This window comes from Fundulus heteroclitus, chromosome 7 (assembly GCF_011125445.2).
Source record: "Fundulus heteroclitus isolate FHET01 chromosome 7, MU-UCD_Fhet_4.1, whole genome shotgun sequence".
Classification (NCBI taxonomy): domain Eukaryota; kingdom Metazoa; phylum Chordata; class Actinopteri; order Cyprinodontiformes; family Fundulidae; genus Fundulus; species Fundulus heteroclitus.
Genome location: NC_046367.1, coordinates 25,382,559 through 25,403,347, shown reverse-complemented (window position 1 = coordinate 25,403,347; position 20,789 = coordinate 25,382,559). Strand labels below are relative to the sequence as shown.

At 41.6% G+C, this 20,789-nt stretch overlaps 1 protein-coding gene across 1 annotated transcript; it reads left to right on the top strand.

Moving 5' to 3' along the window:
• Positions 1-2,557: 2,557 nt before the first annotated feature.
• Positions 2,558-20,227, top strand: tlk1a (tousled-like kinase 1a). The gene is given in 24 exon segments (XM_021313929.2): positions 2,558-2,833; positions 2,835-2,870; positions 2,872-2,911; positions 10,201-10,322; positions 10,445-10,516; positions 12,208-12,246; positions 12,554-12,629; positions 12,738-12,781; positions 12,897-12,992; positions 13,102-13,188; positions 13,287-13,379; positions 13,534-13,644; positions 13,721-13,857; positions 13,981-14,169; positions 14,658-14,724; positions 14,996-15,093; positions 15,237-15,318; positions 15,404-15,495; positions 15,597-15,686; positions 15,768-15,937; positions 16,029-16,164; positions 16,327-16,438; positions 16,556-16,663; positions 19,290-20,227. Coding segments are annotated over 24 exon segments (2,310 nt in total). The 5' UTR covers positions 2,558-2,791; the 3' UTR covers positions 19,461-20,227.
• The last annotated feature ends 562 nt before the right edge of the window (positions 20,228-20,789 follow it).

Genomic DNA, 20,789 nt, shown 5'->3' with positions numbered 1-20,789 from the left:
CTGTTCTGTCTTTTTATCCTGCTGTATAAATAATCAAGAGATTATGAGAATTGCTCTTAGTTAGAATCATTGGATTTGTGTACAGCTATGCAATATACAGGAGGTTAGAAAATACTAACCAGGTTTAAATTAACTAAACAAAGATTTAACCTTGTCAAAGTTTCCACTTTAATAATAATAGTGTATTGTATTCATACCCCTCGAACACATTACAGTCACCGTATTTGATTTTATGTGACAGCCTAACACAAAGCAGTGCATAGTTTTTCAGTGGAGTGAAAAGTGATGCATGATTTGAGAAAATATTTTCCTCATTAAAATCTGAGCAGTGATGTTTATTTGTAGTCAATACTGTGTTGAACCACCTTTTGCTACATTTGCAGCTGCAAGTCCTTTGGGGGGGATGTCTCTACATGTTTTGTACATTTAGTAACTAAAGCTGTTGCCCATCATTCTTTCCAAAATAGCTCAAGGTTAGTCCGACAGGATTTGTGAATCATACTTTTCAAATCTTGTCACAGATTCTCAGTTGGATTAGGTACTTTGGGGGCACTCTGATGAATAGGCTTTCATCAAAACCGCTCTATCATAGCTCTTACTGCAGCGCCCCCTAGATGGGGAAGGACGGACACTTGCAGACCTTTAAAGGCTTTGATTTTTATAAAAAAGGCTTTATTTTTGCCATGCTTCCAAAAAGTTATTGGCTGCCCTATCAACAGATGCTCCTACCCGAGTCGTGGATCTCTGTAACACCACTGGAATTAACACTGAGCCCTTGATAGCTCCTCTATTTAATGCCCTGAATGTCTATTCTGGCTGTTTAGTTGTATGGCCACATTATGTCAGGTTCCCAGTTGTGTAATGCTCTTTCCATTGTTATACGGCGGATTGATAATTGCTCCACAATACTTGGGAAATTACTTTATAGTAAAACAATGCTTTAAAGTTGTTCACGTTGTTCCTGACCTGTTCGTCACTGGATTATATTTAAAGGTGTGAGAGTGAAAAGTGTATGCAAGGGTTTATTATTGTGTTATTTTATGATTATGCACAAATTTGGGTTTGTCTATTACATGAAATCCCAATAAAATACATTGAAGATTTTGGTTGACAAAGTTCAAGGGCTGCGAATACCTTTGCAAGGCACTTTGACACAATGTCTGCATTTCAGACATCAAGATGTGGTTAGGGCAAAAATGTCTCCACATGAAAGAAGATAAAACGGTATGTTTTAATTGGTGATTGTGCACATTCTAATTTCAATTTTCTACCTTCTAAATCTAAAGCAGTTTTAAAGAACCTTGGTGTCATCATTGACTGCAGTTTGAGATTTGACAAGCAAATTGACAGTATGGTCAGGGATAGTTTTTTTTTACCAGTTCTTTTGACAAAGGTTGTCAAATCATATTGGTCTTGGAAAAAAAAAAATATTTCGGGGTTTTAAGCTTGAGAAATGACTATTGCAACGTACTGTCGGTGTCTCCAAGTGGTCAATCAGCCGTCTTCAGATCGTTTAAAATGCCGCTGCCCGCTTTTTAACCAACGTTCCCTGGTGACAGCACATCACCTAGGTCCCTTTTTTTTCTGTCCACTGGCTTCCAGTTTCTTTTAGGGTTGATTTTAAAATGTTGTTTTTAAAGCCCTTAATGGTTTTGCCTCTCCATACCTGTCTGAACTTTTGTGAGTTCAGAACCCAACTAGGGCCTTAAGGTTAACAAACCAGGTCTTTTTAGAAGTCCCTAGAGCTAGGTAGATACAAAAACTGGGTTGATTGGACCTTCTCAGTTGCTGGGTCCAGGCTCTGGAACAAATTGCCTCCGGACATTCGTACCACTACTGACTTTGGCTTTTATAAGGTCAAGCTTAAAACCTATTTATTCACACTAGCTTTTAATATTTAGTAGCACGGTGTCATATTTTGTATTTTATTGCTTGATTTTTATGTTTTTAATTCTGTTTCTATAATGTTGATTTTATGTACATGATAAAACAATAAAAGTTCATTGATTGATTGATGTAAAAAAAAAAAAAAAACTATTGGCATTACATTAGGATAATTTTCTTGAATATTAAAAATGAACAGCTTACACCAATGTTATCAAGCAAAACTAAAGACCCGTGGCCAGTTGAGTTCTGTTTTATCAAAAAAAAAATCTGTTTTCTTTGTAAATATATTTTTCATAAATAATTTTTTTATTCTTTATTTCTTCTGTGTTTTAAATTACATTCTCAGTTATATGTTTGCATAAGACTATACATTTTAGATTATTCTAGTATTTTTCAGCATCTCGTTGAATATGTTGAATAGACTTTTTAAAATAATTCAAGGTCAATGACATTTTAATATTGACATATTATTATTATTATTATTATACAAACGAGCTTAACTGTATTGGTTGTTAACATAAATAATAACCTCGGCTTGTGACTGAGCCTTTCTTTATCGCCTAAGTTGAGTCTGTTTATTTTCCTACAACATGGATATCGTCACGCACGCTGAACGCATCACCTCCGCGAGACGAATCTTTTGCACACGCCGCGTGACGTTTCACAGACAGCCAGTCGAAGACGGAGAGGTGGCCCTGGAGCCCGGACGCACTGCTTAGGTGTAAAGAGGTTTGTGCCCTAAAAGAACAGTAATATTCCCATTTTCTCTCACTTGGCTGTCGGCGTACACAAACGTGATGTGGTACGCCGCACGCTTAGTTTCCCAGTGAGTGTGAGCGACCGTGCGCTGCGGCGCCCTGCAGATTTAAAAAAAAAAAAAAAAAAAAAAAAAAAAAGTAGCTTGATGAGAATCCAAAGTAGTGGAAGTTTGGAGGGGACGCCATCTTTGGTCCCAGCTCTCCACGTCCCCAACACGGACTGTGTTTTCAGCAGCATACCACGGCAGGGGTGAAGGCCTCGGAAGGTATCGTGAAACGTCTTAAAAAAAAATCTCTAAACACTTTTTTTACTCGGTCCTCTAACGCGATTCCGAGCGTGGCGTGGAAACGATTCGCCACGAAGTGCCGAACAAATTTCCGTTGGCGAAAGCTGGCCGGTACTAGCTACCGTTCACAGCGAAGCGTCAGCTCCAAAGTCCATTGAGCCTGTTTGGCTAGCTTTTAGCACCGGAGACAGGGACTGTAGCTCGGTGCTGCGGCCGGGGGCTCTGAACCTTTTAGACAAAACAACCTGCACCGAGGCGAACAAATATAGATATATCTTTGTAAAGGTGCACGTTCAAAACGCTGCAATCGACGCAGCTTTTACCACACACACACACACAAAAAAAAAACACCACACCACCTCGCGGTGATGGCTAACACTTAACGACGAGTCAGTTGATGCGAGCAGGAAAGGAAAAATAATAATAATCTAGCAGTTTCTGGAAGTGTTGACGTTAAATTGAAGGGGAAGGGGTCTTAGCGAGCAGGGTGAGAGTGTGCATCCCCGCATCATGGACGCCTCTCCCCGTCCTGATTGTAGCCTTCACACACACACCGATGTTGATTTCTGTGCTCTGTTGCCGGACTTGTTTGCCATCCTAACGGGGCAGGGCTGCATGCATGCATCGGCGTGTGATTCCTCCGAAATCACGCGTCTCTTCGCCGTGTATGCTGACACGCCGGACGCACACGGGTATCCTTGTTTGACCCCCGTCTCTTTTTATTTGAGTTTGTTAAAAAATAAAGTGTCACGGTGGGATATAAGCCGCTGCAACCTGCTGTTACGTCTCTTTTTGGGGATATTATCACGCCTCCCCCTCTTTTTTTTTCTAAGGTCAATAGTTTACGCCACGTTTCTCAGCGCGTATTTGGGGAAACTGCTATGGCTACCCCCCCTTCTGCTCCTTCTGTCACCCAGTGGAACACACGCTGATTAACAACAATGATGGCTGCCTACATCCGTATGCCACTTGTCATTGTTAAGACGGGCGCTTCTCCTCCCGCTTTGAAAGTTGCCAGTGAAATTGGCTCAAGTGTGCGGCGTGTCTTCCTTCACGTCGTGCCCGAGATGCGTTTTCTTATTCTCGGGCCAGTCCTGCAGAAACAGGTGGTCAGTCTGATGTCTGCTGAACGGCATGGAGTTAAAATGACATCCACAACAAGGGCTGTAAGGGTTCAACCGCAGGCTCCTGCAGGGGCTTGAAAATAGATAACAGTCATGCACTGAGGCCTTTACTGTTTGAGACAGAAGGAAATCCTTGATAAAAAAAAAAAGCACATATGTGTGCGCCTGTGTGCTGGTATACATGTCTTAGTGGCGTTGGGAGGTAGCGTAGGGAGCCATACGTCTATTGTGTTCCTTTTTTCCATGAGATCCCCCCTTTTTTTTTATATCTAAAATCTAAAATCATATGATGGGTAGGTGTAGGCCAGTGTTTGACTCTCAGAAAGTAGCTGAATGTTTACAGAAAAATGCCAAATTAAGATGTATAACGTGTATTTGCTAATTCTGCAACCCGTTAATTATTACACTTTAATTGTGATACAATAATAAGGAATGAGAAAGTCTCTTGACTATCAAATAGTGGCTTTAATGTGCTAATGCCGTAGCGCGTTTTATGTATTATCGTATTATGCTGCCCTGCTCGTTATAGGCTACGACAGGTACAACGTGCTGATATCACCTGGTTAATTAGCCGGCCGCTAAACGAACACGTAGCTTTGTTCTCTGTGGTTGCAAAACAGTTTTAGCACGATGCATTGTGTTTTACCCAATGAACAATAATATTTTCCAAACTGGAAAATATGTCCTCCTAATTAAGCGAAAAGGGGTAAGAGCCTTCTTTCAGCCAGCTGGCTAGCAGTCTGCAGCAACTCGTGTGTGAGGGCCATTTGCTGATTTACTCGATGCGCTGTACAACCACAGCAGAGGGATCATTCTGGCACTTTTTCTCTTCTGTCTGATCAAAGGACTTAAAACATTCAAGAGCGGTGAAGAAGATTTAAGCAATTTTGAAAGTTTAAAGGGAATAAAATGGAAAGGCTTGATTATACTGGGTTACAGATCACAGACGCATGCCTGATCAGGCTAATTGAATTACTAGCTGCAGATCTAGTGGAGATGTTTCAGTCCAAGAACCGGCGGGCTTAGTTAGAAGTTATTCAGGGCTTCTTTGAGTCAAAATAAATGTACTCCTTTTGCAAAGTGAAACACCTTAGATGTGCTTTGCTTATCGGGGGGGAATAAACCACCCTTTAATTTATTAAATTTATAAAGGGGGTTAAATTTTAACTTAGAATTCAACTTCTTTGCCCTCGTGAAACTCTGCAGGGCAACCTTTTATACTTTTTAAGCACTAAGTTTCTGCCCACACACAGCTACCATGTTTTACTTAGATATTAGTCATTCATTCAGTGTTTTTATGCAGCTCCTGTTCCCACCAATAAGTATCTTTTCCCCCCTGATTTTTAGGAGCAGTTAGATGTTATTCTGCTTTAAATTTAGCACGTTGCATCAAATGCTGACCTCTTGGCTTCGGCCGGCTGTTTGGCTGATCACGCCATGACATGGTGCCCAAATACTCTAGAAACAATTACTGAGCTTTTCCCTGTTCTTTTTTGACAAGAACACAAACCGGTGGTTTAAAAAAAAAATCCACATTCAAAGATGTCAACTTGTGAAATATTTCACATTTTAAATTAGACGTTTTGTCAAAAACAATATACACTGTTGTAATCATTAGATTCTGCCATTGTTGTGCCCCTAAATCGGACAGATCAAGATTGCAGTGAAAACCAGCAAAAGCAAAGGGTTTTTAGATGTAGCACGTCCCCAGAGGGTTGGTTGAATGCCTACAACAGCTGCTTCCTGTGCATTTTGCTGTTCTTATTTTGGAGATCATCATTACCAACACTGAACATACCAGTCGTTTATTACCAGCGTGATTTATATTTGCCCAGTCAGGCCGGTCGAGGGTTAAAGGTGAAAAGCTGCGGCGTTTATCTGAATGAGCTGGAAACAGAGCGGATGTTTCGCCAGGCCCAAGCATTTTTATTCAGGTTTCATTACAAAATAGCCTCAACAGTTGACGGCAAGCGTTTTGTTTTTGCTTTCGTCTCGAGGCTCCTTTTTTTTTTATATGTGCGGGAAGCACACCACGTAGTATTCCTGTGGTTGGACGCAGATGATTTCGATAATAAAATGTGCTGCAGATTTGATTGGAAGTCAACGACCTATTGTGGGGAAACGCAACAAGACAAGTCGGTGTCTTGGGAGGGCGGGAGGAGGAAATTGAAGGGCTGCCAAATTGTTTCCGTCATTTTTTTTTATTGCACAGCAACTGGAATTTTGTAGCGCAATTATCAGGTAAAATGCGCTGCTAAGTGTTTTGGGTTTTATGGGAGAAATTCCCCAGAACGTTGATTTAGATAGATCCATTTGACGAAGAATAAAGTGTTGTTTTGCTCAGCCGGGACAAATCCTTAAAGGATGGCTAATGTGTCCTGGCCTGAAGTTTTCTGCAATTTCGTTTTCAGGGACAGTGCATTTAAACTGTAGTTGTAATGTGAAGTTCTTATTTTCTTTATTTCTGATTTTATCTAAAATTATTACCATTTCTGTTGGATAAGTTCTGAGTTTTATTGAGCTTTGGTTTTGTATTGCTTAACTTCTGTCACCTAATAAGTGTAGCACATCAGGGTTTAAAACAAATAATTCATTTGCACTAGCTGGACGGTATATTTTATATTTTTGTGATGTAGTAGACAACCGTGGCTAGTCGTGGTTCACGAGTGTTATTTATTACACTTGCAGTAACTTACATCAAACAGCTCGTAATATTACCATTACAAGCTGTTTTCATAGCTGTCATACGTTGTTTGATGGAAAGGGCTTCCTTTGTGCATGGCATGCAAATTCATAATTTCAGTTCAGTTTATTTATACAGCGCCAATTACTTACACGTGTCGTCTCAAGGCACATAAGAGATCAAAACAAAAGTCAATTAAAAAAATGAAATAGTTCAGATTGGTTAAAAAGTTTTCTGTCTAAGGCCTTGTCCACGCTTAGCCGGGCATCTGGGTAAACAAATGCTTTTCATGCGATTTCTGCCTTCTATTCACACAAAAAACGTTCAAAATCACTAAAAATTGTTTATGAAAACTCCCTAACACTAACGCCAAAGTAGAGATTTGAGAAAAACCCAGTTTTTGTGCCTGCGTATGTACGTGGCCAAACGGAGTTCTAGGGTCCCAATCACCACAGTCTGCAGCAAATAATGTGGCGCTGAGTTGTGATTGCATCGAGCCATTGTCCTGCAGCATCCACTCCTCCTGGATCAGCTTGTAGTGACAGTGAACAGTCGTTTGCATCGGCGCTGACTTTGCAGCAATCCCTCATACCGAGCATGCATGTAGCGAAAGTGGAGAGGAAAACTATCCTTCAACAGGAAGAAACCTGCAGCAGAAATTTTTCATTTTAAGGGTGTAGTGGGGAACTACAGCTACTCAGGCAGCAGCCTTTGTGGCATGAATCCAGTCTAAAGATTATAAAAAGCTGTTAGATGTAGTGTTTAAGGTGGATATATTACAGTAATCAGTTTGGAAAATGTATTTAATGTGAATTAGAATAAATGTCATTTTTCATCAGACACATTTTTATGTCTATCAGTGGGACAATTGTTGTCATAGCTGTGTAGTTACACAGCTAATTCTGTAAATATCCAATTTACAACTTATCAAAGAGACATTTTAGGCGGATTTTCAATCAGCAAATTTGGTAAAGCTCAGACCTACCTATATCAATTTTTATCCGAGTCTAGTTTCTCTTGTAGAGCTGAAAATAAAATATTCTTACGTTATAAACTGAAAATTTAAATGTCTGAATGATAAAGTGATTAGTTTTACAAAAAAAAATATGCAATCACTATTTTTCTCTGCATCGCTCAAAATTTCGAAATGCTGTAAAAAAAAATCTTCAGATTATGGGACATTTGTATCTGTACAAATAAAACAGATCTAAAATAGCTGCAGCATTTATAGGCAATGATTAATATTTTTGTGAGACGCATCTAAAAAGTATTGCCTTGTCAACTCATTCATTCTTTCATTTTAGGGATGGACAGCATATCCGCAGTGGCTTCAATATCGGCCGATGTTGGTCAATTTTTCACAAATCCGAATCGGTTCTGATGAGTAAAACTTGGCAAACATTGTTTATTTCTTGCATCTTTTTGCTGTTTTGTGTGTTTTAGGAGGAGGAGGTTGGCACCGTGGTATTTGTTTGGCCGTGTGACGGCGATGCAGCGCAGGAAATGTTCATGTCCGTGCATCCCTGATTCATTTATTGTCGGCTGTAAAGGAGATTAAGGCACCTTGCTGAGATGATTGATCATTAGTTGTTTATATTAGGGGGGAGAGGCGACGTCACGTCTTGTTTAAGAGAGAACAGTCTGTGTTACGTGGTACCGCAGTTAAACAGGATTGTTTCCCGGGTTGACAATTGTTAGTCCAAGGATGATTAGCACTCTTAACACTCTTCTTCTTACTAAGTGTGCATCAGCCTGTGGAGTAAGTACGTCCTTTTCAGAGATTTCCAAACGAGCGCCAACTTCTCCTGATCCATCGTCTTCCGCTGGAGAATTAACAAAACAGAGATAACTCTTCCTGTTGTCTGCCGACTCCCCCCTTGTAGCCGCAGAAATAAACACCCAGCATGCCTCAGAAGAAAATAGTTACTTTTCTAGAAGCTTCTTACGGCCCTTTGTGTTTCCTCTGACTTCATTTCATACACCTCACCGTGATACTGAAAGCAGCTTACTTTGAGTCTTCGTCCAGCTAAAACAAACGTGCCCAGTGTTTTGGTTTCCACCGCTATAGTATGTCACTGATTAGAAATAAGATCGAGGTGTTAGTTTCTGAGTGACTGCGGTCACCAGACGATTTCTACCGTGCGTCTCCAGGGGGTTTTATGGGGGACTGGTGGCCTAGTGGCATCCTGAGAAGGCCGTAAGCACCCGGGCCGATCACCGCAGGCGGCCGCCATGGCTGGGCCTGTCACCATAACCAATGTGGCGGGACGATACATTTTTCAAAAACTTGTTGTGATAATGTTTGGAGACCTTTTTTTCAACTACTAATATGATAACGGCATAATAAGGTAGGCATATCCTCTCGACCTACGGGTTCAGACAAACTAGAGATTTAAATCCAAACAACTCGCACCCTGCAGCGGTCATTTTTGGCCTTGACACCATATTCATTTCTTTTCAAATTAGCGTTTCTGTGGCTCTCACCAGGCTCTCATGTTAACTTCAAGCATGCGCCCCCCTGACACCAGCTGGGCTTCCCCCACCGTATCAGAAGCCTGGCGACCAGGCTTTAGATCACTAGAGGAGACGGAAACACGAGGGGAAACAAGCCAGCGTGCGTACGCAACTTGTTGCGCTTATTTTAATTATGTGATTAAAATTGATCGAGCGATTAATTGGTTTATTGACTATCGCGACAGGCCTAACCATGGGTCCCTGAGCTCGACCCTTAGCCGCAGATTTCTCCCAGCAGCCACTCGGCGTAGGCAGCCCACTGCCCCCTGAGGGATGGGTTAAACGCAGGGAGAAGATTCCCCCTCTGTGGGAATATAAGGGAAATCTTCCTTTCTAATATAAGAACGTTAGTTTGAAAAATAGGTCTGTGTAGTGTGTGGCATATTACATTAGGCTGATAAAACACTTAATGTTGTCTATGTAGGCTGTTGTTCTTCTGCAGGTTTATTAATATTGTTGTCATTTTCAAATATCTATTTTTTTCCTCCTCCTCTAAACGGGTCTAGATTATTCCAAGCTCTTGAAATGCCGGCTGCTCTGCTGAGGCCCGGTAGCTGTTCAGAAATGGTCGCCTCATTAAAGCACGGGTGTAGTGTGCAGGCACCTGCGAGTCGGCAGCAACACACAATCCCAAGGAGCTCCTGTATCGTTCCCACAGGAGCTCCGTATTCAGCATCGCCTAGCAATGGAAGCGTTTCCTCCGGACTCTCAGGACGGCGGCGTTTGTAGCTCAGAAATGTCAGAAAAATAATACCATTGGCTTTTAACTGCATTGGGTTTTTCTCAATGCACCTTGAAAAAAAATGGATATAAAATAGTTCTCTATGTAAAATGTTTTTACTAGTGATACTGTGGCATCTGCTCTCTTTTATGGAGCGATCTAAGTGTCCATTGAGTGAAACCCTGAATTATAAGGCATGCTCTGAATCACTGCTCGGTCTACCCAGGCACCATGGAGGAGCTGCACAGCCTGGACCCCCGCAGACAGGAGCTGCTGGAGGCTCGTTTCATGGGAGGGGTCAGCGGCAGCACAGGGGGAAGCACCTGCAGCACCAGCGGAGGAACCAAAGTGAGTCAGAGTGTCGTGACACCGGTGATCCCGGGCTTTTTCAAACGGTCGAGGGTTTGTTTTCAATCAGTTTGGGGATCCCTGTAGCTGATTTGAACCTAAACGTGTTCCATTTCCTGCAGGGACTGACCAACAATGAATGTTCAAATCATAGTTTTGGCAGTTTGGGATCCTTGAGCGACAAGGAGTCAGAGGTAAGACACCGACATCCAACGTATGCCCTTAGAACCTCGGACGCAACATTTGGTGGGTTATGTATATCTCTGCATGTCCATGTCCACAGTGGACAAATTTCAGTGACAAACGACCTGTTTGCAAAGGAAAATAACAATGGTTAAACAAGCTGGACGTTACAGGAAGAAAGAGATGTCGGCTCAACAACGTAGCTATTTTAGTGAAAGCTGCAGTTTGGATGTCAGTCCTGCAGTTTGGAGGAGGGGGAAGACGGAAAACTCAGGAGGGTTGCAGGAACCACAGAGAGCGGCTCCCGCTGTGCAGCTAAAATGGATGAGCACAGTTGGTTCTGATTTTGATAGCAAACAAATTATTTATGAACAAACTTTATTATTAATGTTGCATGTCTTTTAAAAAGCTGCTCTTCTAATCGCATCGGTCTGACGTGTCGGCATTAAGCTTGTGTTTTTACTGCCGTACAATCCAGAGCGTGTTCAGTTAGGAGTTTTGTTTGTGTTTGATGGCTGATCGTTTGTTCTCTGGTCAGAAGGATCCGTGTTTTTTTTTTTTTTTTTTTTCTTCCTCCAAATGATGCACTGCAAAAACAGAACTAAAAATAAGTTCAATTTTGTTGAAATTTGTGCATTTGTCCCTGATTTGAGCAGGTAAATAAGATTATCTGCCAATGTAAAGAGTATTTTTTACCCCTAAAATAAGATAATTAGATATAATGCACTTGAAATAAGTTGATGGATATGAGTTGTTCCTATTTTAAGTGCAAGAATCTTACTCCATTAGCAAATTATCTTATTTACCTGCTCAAATAAAGTACAAATACACTCATTTCAAGAAAAAAAAGACTTATTTTTGTTCTGTTTTTGCAGTGTGTAATTGGTTGCATTTTGAACATGTGGTTAATAATCCGTTTATTTTTTCTTCACTGATTTAAGTCACTTGTGTGTTGAAGCATGCAGAAGGAGAGCTGTATGTTTTCACCCAGCTGTTGGAGGCCGGATCAGAGTCACAATTAGCACCACTGGGTGGTGACTTGAGACCAGATGTTAAAATGTTGCGGTATAGATCATGTTTTGCTTTTTAGGTCATAACGCTCAGTTCTACTTTTTTGTGTCATTAAAGTGTGTATATAGAAATATGGATGAACTGATTAAAACGATCAGTGTCTGATGACCGTACAGCTAACAAAAGTCTCATAATGGCTCATTTTGCCAAGGTCAGTACACGCCTGTGGATGAATGAAAGGCATGCATATCTGCTGCACCATTTAATGCTTCTTTTTGAGCGCATACTTTTACCCGTGTGCGTTTTGTAAAAAAAAAGAGAAATGACTCGGTCAGCCTGGAGCTGAACTTTAAGGACTGTCACTTCTCTGTTTTCTGATGTTTTCTGTACTTGTTAATCTTAGACTTGTTTACATCATCCGGGACGTATTTAAAATAGCAATTTGTACTGGTTGGTTTAAGTAAAAAAAACAAAACTTTATGGAACGAAAAAATGCAATATTCAGTTTTTTGTTTCCTCTTGGAAAATTTAAATGAAACACCTGCTGATGGATTTTATTGAGTTTACTTTAGGATTATGCTTGCTGTGATTTATTTATTTATTTATTTATTTATTTATTTTTTAAACGAAGAGTAGTCTAGTAAATCTTTGGTTTTGGTCTAAAATTGTCCTGTTTTTCCTCATTTAATAGGGCTCTGATGTAAAAAGAGGCAGTTCTCCTGCATATTCGGTGGGTATATAAAATATACCCACTATAGAATAATTTTATAACAGCTATTGCTGTTTAAACAGTTTGGTAATTATTATTGACTTGTCAGACGTTAGAGTAATTTATGGAAAAATGGAGGTAATAAAATCCAAAATAGAAAACAAGTCAAAGCAAAATCCGTGTTGTGCTTAAACGTAGATTACAATTATCAGTGTAAAGATTTTGAGATTAGCTGTATTGCTCGCTAAAGCTGCAGTCCAGGTGGATAACGGGTTAAAAGTGTTTTTTGTAGTAATAACTTACTATTTATTTCCTTTTTATATTTTAGACTCCAGAAAAGAAGCAGTCGGAAACAACCAGAGGCAGAAAGAGGAAGCCTGAGATCCAGTCAGAGAGCAGCCAAGGTTCAGTTCTTTTTATTTTTCTGAAAATATTTCAGGCTTTTATTGAACATGGGTGCAATTTGAAAATATTTCTATAAATTTAAAAACGTCTGTCTTCTCTCTTTGAAGGAAAATCTGCTGTGCGAGGACCCAAAATAAGTGACTATTTTGATGTAAGTTTGCGTGTTTAAATGACACATTTCTATAGCTGCGCGGCTTGTGAGAGTTTCTGTTTAAAAGGCGAGACCTCGGCAGCCGCCACACGTTAAACTTGTGTTCGTTTTGTAGTTTCATGGTGGGAATGGCTCCAGTCCTGTGAGAGGTCTGCCCCCAGTGCTCCGCTCACCCCAGAACTCACATTCCCAGTCGGCTCAGGGCGTTGCTGTAAGTCCTCCCAAATCTCCAGACCCACATCTCCTTTGGTTGATCCGTTTTGATGCGAAGCGATCCTAACATTATTTATTTTTTTTTTTTTTATCTTTTTCCGTTTCAGGTTCGACAAAATAGCTCCTCTCCTACTAATATGTCTTTTGGGGACCAGATGACAAATCCAAAGCAACTATCGGCCAAATTTGTTCAGGTGATTGTGGCAGAAGATGGCAAAGGATTTTTTTTTTTTTTTTTATAACTTGCATTAGTTTGGGAATCCCCTGCTAACTTTTCTGTGTTTTACCGCAGACTGATCTTACAGTTTTGAAATTGGCCGCCCTTGAAAGTACGAAGAACCTAGACCTCGAGAAGAAGGAGGGTAGGATAGATGACTTGCTAAGGGTAAGAGACAAACTGGCCTGGTTTGTAATGACATTAAAATGAAATGAAGCCTTCTCGGTTTTTGAACCTCTGAATTACAGACGTGGGACGTGTGAAGGGACTTCTGTGCTGCTAGCTGATGGATTTTTTTTTTTCCCTTATCCTGCTTTTTCAGGCAAACTGTGATCTCAGGAGGCAAATAGACGAGCAGCAGAAATTACTTGAAAAGTATAAGGAACGCTTGCATAAATGCATGGACATGAGCAAAAAGCTGCTCATAGAAAAGGTACCTTTATTTTCTTTTTACCGTTTAAAGTCATTGGTGAACTTTATGCAAACCCCCGCTTGATGTGATTCTTCAGAGCAACCAGGAGAAGCAGGCTTGTCGGGAGAAGAGCATGCAGGATAGATTACGTCTGGGCCATTTCACCACGGTGAGACACGGGGCCTCATTCACAGAGCAGTGGACAGACGGCTACGCCTTCCAAAACCTCGTCAAGTAAGGCCATTCTGCTTTTAAATCATTTCACTAAACCACATTTGGGGAGAATAAAATTTCTAATGCTGGAGATAACTTAGAGTCGCATGTTTAAAAATGCAAATCCTGTGTTTGCGTTGACAGGCAGCAGGAGTGGATAAATCAACAGAGAGAAGACATCGAGAGGCAGAGGAAACTTCTTGCGAAGAGGAAACCTCCGTCCTCCAGCAACTCCCAAGCACCAAGCCCGAACTCGGAGCCAAAGCAACGCAAAACCAAGGCAGTGAACGGAGCAGAAAACGATCCCTTCCTAAAACCCAGCCTACCTCAACTGTGAGTCTCGGGCTCCCTGGATCTTTCACAGCTTGTATGCTGGCTTAAGACGCTGCGTAACAAGTTTTTCCTGCAAAAGTAGCAACACATTTTTTACGTATGGCTCTTTCAGTCAGTGATTTACAAAGAATAAAAACATTGGCAAGAGTTGTATATATTTGGAAAGCAAAGACACTCAAATTGAAATGAAAAATAAAATCATAAAAATAACATTAAAAAGATTAGAATAAAGATAAGAATAAGATCAAAAATTTTAAATGGTCGCTGCAAAGATAAAATTAATCGAATAAATCACCGTATACGGTGAGAGCAGCGGAGCTACAATGAACGGCTAACACCAAAGCTAACCGCTAAGCTAAGCGGATACATAACACAGTATAACAAAACGTGTTTCTGTACAGGATCACCAACTATAGCTTCAAGTATTTGTAGATCAAAACAACCTGTAATCGGTGTAACTTCCCTCTCCTACCTCTGATTCTGTTAAGGCTGACTCTAGCAGAGTACCACGAGCAGGAAGAAATCTTCAAACTGCGACTTGGACATCTGAAGAAGGTTCGTTTTGAGATTTTACAGTATAGTTTCTTCACCTTTGCCGTAATTGTCTGCAATGTGCAACGATATCATTGGTGTTTTTAATTTGAAACTCAAGTGTTAGAAATCTGTTAAGCGAAGCGAATGAGATTTTTTTCTCTCCCCTTTTTAAAAACCAAGTCAGGAGAAAGATTGCTGTGCTGGAGGGTTGGGAAGATCTCCTCTCCTTGCTGTCAGTTCTCTAAAGTTGCTCCCTTGCCCTCATGTGTTTACACGCTTGAATTATTTATAGGAAGAAGCTGAGATCCAGGCTGAGCTGGAGCGCCTGGAGAGAGTCCGCAACCTTCACATTAGGGAGCTGAAGAGAATAAATAATGAAGACAGCTCCCAGTGAGTCCAAACACATTTCTTTAACAGCTCACACAGATACCATCAACATCCACCGCGCCGTGCCCCCGCTATCCTTTGACAAAATGCAAAAATAAAGAATGAAGTAGAAATAATAAATGTTCTCCGTTCTCCCCTCCATCAAGATTTAAAGACCACCCCACGCTAAATGAACGGTATCTGCTCCTGCACCTCTTGGGCCGTGGGGGCTTTAGTGAAGTTTACAAGGTAGGCCCCCCGAAGCGACCAGAGACGGTGGGTCCCCCCGGCGCCGGGCGGCGTAACCAACCTCTGCTGTTTGTGTGCTCTTCAGGCTTTTGACTTGATCGAACAACGGTATGCTGCTGTGAAAATTCACCAACTTAACAAGAACTGGAGGGAAGAGAAGAAGGAGAACTATCACAAGTACGCAGCTCCAATTGGAGACCGATGGAAACTTCTAATATTGAGCGTCTGGGCCTCGTCTCTTCGGTTTAACCATGTGAATGCGGTCCTCTCTTTGACAGGCACGCGTGTCGAGAGTACAGAATACACAAGGAGCTGGACCACCCCCGGATCGTGAAGCTGTACGACTACTTCTCGCTGGACACCGACACGTCAGTAACCCGGTGGCTCCTTGTTCTTTCAGTCGCGTTCTGTGCCGTGTCGGCCATTTAACGGCGGTCCCCTTTGAACAGGTTCTGTACCGTCATGGAGTACTGCGAGGGCAACGACTTGGATTTCTACTTGAAGCAGCATAAGCTAATGTCGGAGAAAGAGGCGCGCTCCATCGTCATGCAGATCGTCAACGCACTAAAGTACCTAAACGAGATCAAGCCTCCCATCATCCATTACGACCTGAAACCAGGTAAGCGTCGCCGTGCGAGCGCTCGCCGGCTGCCGGCACGGGAACCGGCGAGCGGCCAGAGTTGACCTCCCTGCTGTTCCCCGACACGCAGGCAACATCTTGCTGGTGGACGGCACGGCCTGCGGCGAAATAAAAATCACCGACTTCGGCCTTTCCAAAATCATGGACGACGACAACTACGGCGTCGACGGGATGGACCTGACGTCACAGGGGGCGGGGACCTATTGGTGAGCAATGCATTCGTCATATTTCTATTATGTTGTTATATAAACCTAGCAAAACGCTCCAGCTTTAAATGAGTTGTCTTTTTGCTAATTGGGTTTTAAATATCTTTTCTTTTTTTTTTTTTTTACAAATGGACTGTAAACGTTTGTTTTTCTGGGTCAAAGGTACCTCCCTCCTGAATGTTTTGTGGTCGGTAAAGAGCCCCCAAAGATCTCCAATAAGGTGGACGTGTGGTCGGTAGGAGTCATCTTTTTCCAGTGTCTGTACGGGAGAAAGGTACGGGCAGCGGTCGGGCAGCGTTTCTCTGCGTTTCTCTGCGTTTCTCTGCGTTTCTCTGCGTTTCTCTGCGTTCTGGGAGCCCGGACCTAAAAGCAAGCTGTCCCTGTTTTGCAGCCTTTTGGCCACAACCAGTCCCAGCAGGATATCCTGCAGGAGAACACTATTCTCAAAGCTACTGAGGTCCAGTTTCCTGTGAAGCCAGTTGCCAGCAATGAAGCTAAGGTAAGAGAGGCTAGCTTGGCTATTTGTTTGTTTTTGTTTTTTTTAACCCGGTACCACAGAGTTTCAATCATTAACAATTTGCTTTTAATAGTTTTCCAGCCCCTAACAGCGCAGGAAAAGTGAGCAGGATGAGAAAGCATTTGTGTTTTGCAGGCTCTCTAAAGATAAATTGATTATATCTTATGCCTTGATTGACATTTTACTTGTGTTTCAGTTACTTGCGCACGGCTTTTTAAATGTCGTGTTCTGGTCCATCACGGGGCTGTTGATTGATTTTTTTCTGTTAAGTAGAGTACAGCATCCTCCATATTTAGCGTCACTCCTGGTAAAGAAGAGTATAAAGCCTAAAAAGAAATATATGTTTTTAATGGTTGCTTCATATTAACAGAAAAATAATCCAGCATTTAATTTAATGTTCCTTTTATTCAGCAGAGACCATTATCAATGAATTGTTTTAGCAAAATTTCCTCTAACATTAGAACATAAATGATTGCAACCATATATTTTTTATTCATAACTTTCTTGTTTAAGTTGATCCAAGTGACCTGGAACATTTGATGCTTTTTCTATAAGCAACAGAAACCTACAAAGTTTTCTGAGGCCATTATTATTATATATAACTACAAAACCTCTAACAACCCAGGATAGTGACGGGTGGGTCGTTGATTAGCACCAGCCTTGGGATGCGTCTAGAACGGGCCACCAACAAGGTTTCCTCTCAAGCCTGTTCAAAAAAAATAGCACAATCCTCCAGTGAGCTGCATTTAAAATGCTATTTTATTCAGCTGCTCTCCCTTTTTAATCATAGTTGTATTTGCATAGATTTAAAATGACAAAAGCATTAAAAATATATTTATTTTACATAAAATTAAAGGTGAGCCCTTTGTATAACACAGTACCGATGAAGTAGCTCTCAGCTTCAAAAAGGTTGGTGACCCCTTAAAAACAGCAGCGCTCCAACTGCAGGTTGCTGAAGTGAAATCGGGCAAAACTGACAAAAACTCCTGGATCTGTGTTGAAACGTCTTCAGATAAACTGAGAGAATTTAGGCCTGTTTGCAGAAGTAGCCTCTGATGTAGAGGGGATTTTATTTATTTTTTTCCTGCATATGCCTCCTGTCTCATCAGTTTAAATCGTCTAAAGCTCATATTTTCACTTAGTCTCAGCTGCAATAGATTTACAATTGTCTGTTTGTGGAGGTCTGTGATAAAGGAGGGAGTAATCCTTTACTCAAAGCAACAGTTTAGGGTTTCCATCATTTATTTTCAACAGCAAAAATAAAAAACATGAACCCCTGTGGATCATTAACACACTTTTGCTTCATGCTGCTTTGGGATGCATTGTTCATTAAACATCTGTGAACGTTGCACATTTCTCTGACTTTTAAAGAATTGAAGTACAGTTTTAGGACGTAAACGACATTGAAATGATCGCGGCTTTCTTCCAGTTTCTCTGGCTCATAAATATGCCGTGACACAGAGCCTCATTTCTCTTAACCACTCTTCAGAATAGGAAAGATGAGAGAGCATGCCATGAAAATAAGGTAAATGTGTGTTTCTCAGAAGTAGGGAATTACTTGCTGATTAAACTACAGTCAGTGGTGATGAAACGGCTTTGAATGACTGAAGCGATAATAAACAAGACTAGACAAGAACCCAACGTAGTGGGTGAGGAGGGCGGGATGTTACAGGAAGTTAAGTCTCCACAGCTGATCAGATTCCTCAGCGTGAGCTTCTGGCACTGCAGTAAAAATGCATTTCCACCGCACATCCTTTATCAGCGTACCCTGACTGAGGCTGAGCCATCTTTTTCCTTCTGTTGCTGTTTTCCAGCAGCATTCAAATCTGTTTATTTGTGGTACGGCTTTTAGCTTCAACATCGGAAACCGTCACTAAATAGTCGGGGTGTGCATTGGCACTGCCCTCACGATTCGATTCGATTACGATTCACCAGGTAACGATTCGATTCAATTCGATTCTACGATGCATTAAAATTCTACTGGACACAAGGCAAATTTTTCATCAGTCATGAGGCAACAAAAGCAATCAGATAATAACATATTTTATTGGCTGCCATGTCTGTATCTTTGACATAAATGTCATGGTCACCCAACGTGCTTGATTTTGGTGTGACAGGTTTTACACACCGCGAAAGTCTTATCTAGTTTCCCATTGACTTCGTAAAATCCGAAATGTGCCCAGATATCCGCTTTCCAAGCTTTTGGTGCGTTTTTAATTAGGCCTACCCGTCTATCGCGGTCATCTCCCTCCGCCTCAGCCATCTTGATTGTTGTTGTTATGCCCCCGGAAGTAATTGAAACTTCACAACTTGTCCATTTGAGGCCAGAAAATAAACCGTGACATAATTGATTATGGCACGTTGCCGCATCGATGCTGAATCGTGCATCGCTGAATCGATTATTGTTGACACCCCTACTAAATAGTGTTTGTCCACATAGTGACAAAACCCAGCGTGGCAGGTAACCATTGGGTTCAGAACCTCAACTAAACATTTACAATCACCGATCATTAGAAATGACTAGAATCTGGAAAAGTTGGCGACTTTTCAAAGAAAGCCAGTTGACCTTGTTTCATTTTGCCTCCTTTTTTTTTTTATTTTTTTTTAGGCCTTCATAAGACGCTGCCTGGCGTACAGGAAGGAGGACCGAGTCGACGTTCTCCAGCTGGGAAGCGACCCCTACCTGCTCCCTCAAATGCGAAGATCGAGCTCCTCTGGGAACCTGCAGTTGAGTTCTGCTAGCGCCGGCTCGGCCTCGTCCAGTCTCATCTCATACTGACAGTTTTTAAACTTTATAAGAAAGGCGAACTGACAGCAGAAGTTGCAACTAACGAGCCTCACCGGGAGGCCTGGAGCGGCAGCAGAAGGAGCGGGGCGCGTTCTCCTGGCCTTTCCTCTGACCTGCACCCGGATTCGTCTCCTTCACCAGGACTTTGTCAGCGGAGGGACGGAGGAGAAAGCGTTTTAAAGAACATGCATAAATGGATCGCTGAGGGGGGGTGGGGGTGGGGGTGGGGGCTCCGGCAAGCGCACTGAAACTTTGTATCTTGAAGAAAATGTTACTGGCCACGCTGCAGTGCCGCTGCAGACGGGCGGAGCATTCGGTGGCTGAACGGAGGATCGGCCGCGTGCCATTTAGATTTCATAAGACTGTCCTGCCGGGATGCAAACGATTCAGCTGCTAGAAGTTAATTTACTGTGAGAAGAAGTCGGTCATCGTTAAGTAGATCTAAAGAAATTTCACCATTGATTTGGATAATTGTTCTGTTTTTTTCCACAAATGTTAGGCTTTAATATGAGTTACTTAGCCATGGGAATGTAACGTGTAGCATATAAGTGGCATCTAGTGTCATGTAGGCCGCAGCAGCATACTTACATACATTAAATGCACAAAGTAACCAAATGTAGAAATTTGATGTATAAAAACCCTATGCAGGAATATTAACATATAAATTGGAAACTGTATATGCTGTATAGGTGAATTTTCAAGATCTGAAATGCAGCAGTAATGTGTACAAGGCGTTTAAAAGTTTTCCTGACCTAAAAGCCACTGCCTGGAGTGTTCTTATTTTGCCGCTCTGACCTTTCCCAGGGTTGAATGTTTCACCTCGGGTTCAGGTTGTTCAGTCGTGCTTAAAAGTGAATAAGACGTTCCAGGAAACCGTTCTCGTTAAGATTCGATGTCCAACACCTACCTGTGTTTACAGGTGTCTCAATATAATGTCAAAACTACATTCAAAGTGATACTTATGTTCTATAAGTGTTTTTGATTTTGATAATTAAAGCTTGCAGCTAATGAAAACCTACTATGGTTTCTTAAAACAGTGCATAGAGTAATAAAAGGATTAAAAAGAATATGTGTTAAAGGTGGCTGAGTGCATGTATGGTACTTACTGTACTCAGTTTCCTGCTGGAAAATCAAACTAGCATCTCCCATAAGGCTTGTCTGCATAAGTTATTTTTGTACTCTACTTTATCCTTCCACTTAACTTTCCATTCGTTTTCTTACATACTTCCACCAGCTTCTTTAGCAATGAGCTTGTGTGACTTTCCCTGGCTGCGGATGGGACCAGCCGCTGAGGGAGAGCCGTCACCTCAGCTGGGTTCC